This window comes from Colobus angolensis, unplaced genomic scaffold (genome assembly GCF_000951035.1).
Source record: "Colobus angolensis palliatus isolate OR3802 unplaced genomic scaffold, Cang.pa_1.0 Scaffold238, whole genome shotgun sequence".
NCBI classification, from domain to species: domain Eukaryota; kingdom Metazoa; phylum Chordata; class Mammalia; order Primates; family Cercopithecidae; genus Colobus; species Colobus angolensis.
Window position 1 is genome coordinate 864,989 of NW_012115577.1, and position 1,786 is coordinate 866,774.

Below are 1,786 nucleotides of genomic sequence, written 5' to 3' on the forward strand. Positions count from 1 at the left end.
AGCAGCAACAGGGTGCGGCCGGGTGGGGAACGCGGGAACGGACCCAGGAAGGCTGGTCCGCGAGCAGCCCCTGCTCGGCTTCCAGGTTCCTGCGCGACCCCGCCCTTCCCGAGACCCCAGCCGGGCCGCCGCCGGTGTCCAGGAAGGTGAGTGGGGGAGGGGAGATGGAGCCTGGCACTGCCGAGAAGCAGGGAGGGAGGGGAAAGGTCTTCAGGCCTCTTGGCGCAGGGGACCTTTATCAAAGGGAGCGGCGAGGGGAAGGGAGGGACCGTACGCAGGCGGGGAAGACTTCAGGATTTTGCAGGGATCTTCAGGATTTTGCAGGGAAAAGCTTTAGCGGACCCATGGGTGCGGAAGGGACAGGCTGTGGCGGATGCAGACTGAGAGGGCCTGACGGGAAAGGGAAAGGATGGGCCCCTGGGGATGCCACAGCGCCCCTTCCCCATCCGCAACGGCTTTCCCTCCCTCTCCTCCAGCTCCAGCCTGAACCATGTTTTTCACCTGTGGCCCAAATGAGGCCATGGTGGTCTCCGGTAAGTACTGTTGTACCCTTCCCTGCCAGTGACACCAGAACCCCTGTGAGTCTGGCCTCTGCCCCTTCTCCCTCTCCCTACCAGCTTCCCAGCCCCAGACTTCTGCCCCTGATGACCACAAACTGCCCAGTTTGATTCCCACCATTCCAAGGCCCAGATTGCTTCCCCTCCAGCTCCCAGATTCTCTCCTGTGTGTTGCTGTCCCCACGCCCCCGTCAGTTCCTTAGTCTTCCACATTCAAGCTCTGCCACAGTTCCTCAGTGCTCCTTACTTTGCAGGGTTCTGCCGAAGCCCCCCAGTCATGGTGGCTGGAGGACGAGTCTTTGTCCTGCCCTGCATCCAGCAGATCCAGAGGTAGGCAAGAAGGGAACCAGGGAAGGGGAACCTCCCATTTTCTCTTTTTCCTCCTTTTCTTACTGTCTGTCCCTTCTTTTTTCCCTAGGATCTCTCTCAACACACTGACCCTCAATGTCAAGAGTGAAAAGGTTTACACTCGCCATGGGGTCCCCATCTCAGTCACTGGCATTGCCCAGGTGAGGCTTTCAGAGCCTTTTCCCCAAAGTCTACTTCCCCATCACCCTCTCACCCAGACATGAAGACATCTTCTGGCCACAGCCTTCTTAATCCTTGCCTGCAGAGAAGTTCCTCTGCTAGTCTCATCTTTTCCAGGCACCCCCAAGGCACTTGCCGCCTCCTCCTTTCTTTCCCTGAAATGGAAGAAGCATTTCTTTGAGGGCTCTCCCTTCTCTCTGCTTCTTCTCTGACTTCATGAGACCCCCAGCACACCTTTCCTACCCCTACTCTGACTACAGGTAAAAATCCAGGGGCAGAACAAGGAGATGTTGGCGGCCGCCTGTCAGATGTTCCTGGGAAAGACGGAGGCTGAGATTGCCCACATTGCCCTGGAGACGTTAGAGGGCCACCAGAGGGCCATAATGGCCCACATGACTGTGGAGGTTGGCCTGGGGGCAGGGAACCATCTGGAATGATGCCAGAATGAGGGGGACCCAAGGACCACACTAGTCTGTGAGAGACAGTGGATCTAAGAGCTTACATCCCGGCCGGGCAGGGTGGTTCATACCTGTAATCCCAGCACTTTGGGACACCAAGGCGGGTGGATCACTTGAGGTCAGGAGTTCAAGACCAGCCTAGCCAACCTGGTGAAACCCCATCTCTACTAAAAATACAAAAATTAGCTGGGCATGGTGGTGCGTGCCTGTATTCCCAGCTACTGGGGAGGCTGAGGCAGGAAA

The 1,786-nt window shown here is 57.5% G+C and overlaps 1 protein-coding gene across 1 annotated transcript in view; it reads left to right on the forward strand.

Moving 5' to 3' along the window:
- The first annotated feature begins 1 nt into the window (after nt 1).
- Nucleotides 2-1,786, forward strand: part of FLOT1 (flotillin 1) — an 18,050-nt gene continuing 16,265 nt past the window's right edge. Inside the window, exons 1-5 of the mRNA XM_011945067.1 lie at nt 2-146; nt 477-533; nt 812-887; nt 976-1,066; nt 1,346-1,489. Of these exons, the coding sequence (XP_011800457.1) occupies nt 491-533; nt 812-887; nt 976-1,066; nt 1,346-1,489 (354 nt within the window). The 5' untranslated portion in view covers nt 2-146; nt 477-490. The remainder of the gene's footprint in view (nt 147-476; nt 534-811; nt 888-975; nt 1,067-1,345; nt 1,490-1,786) is intronic.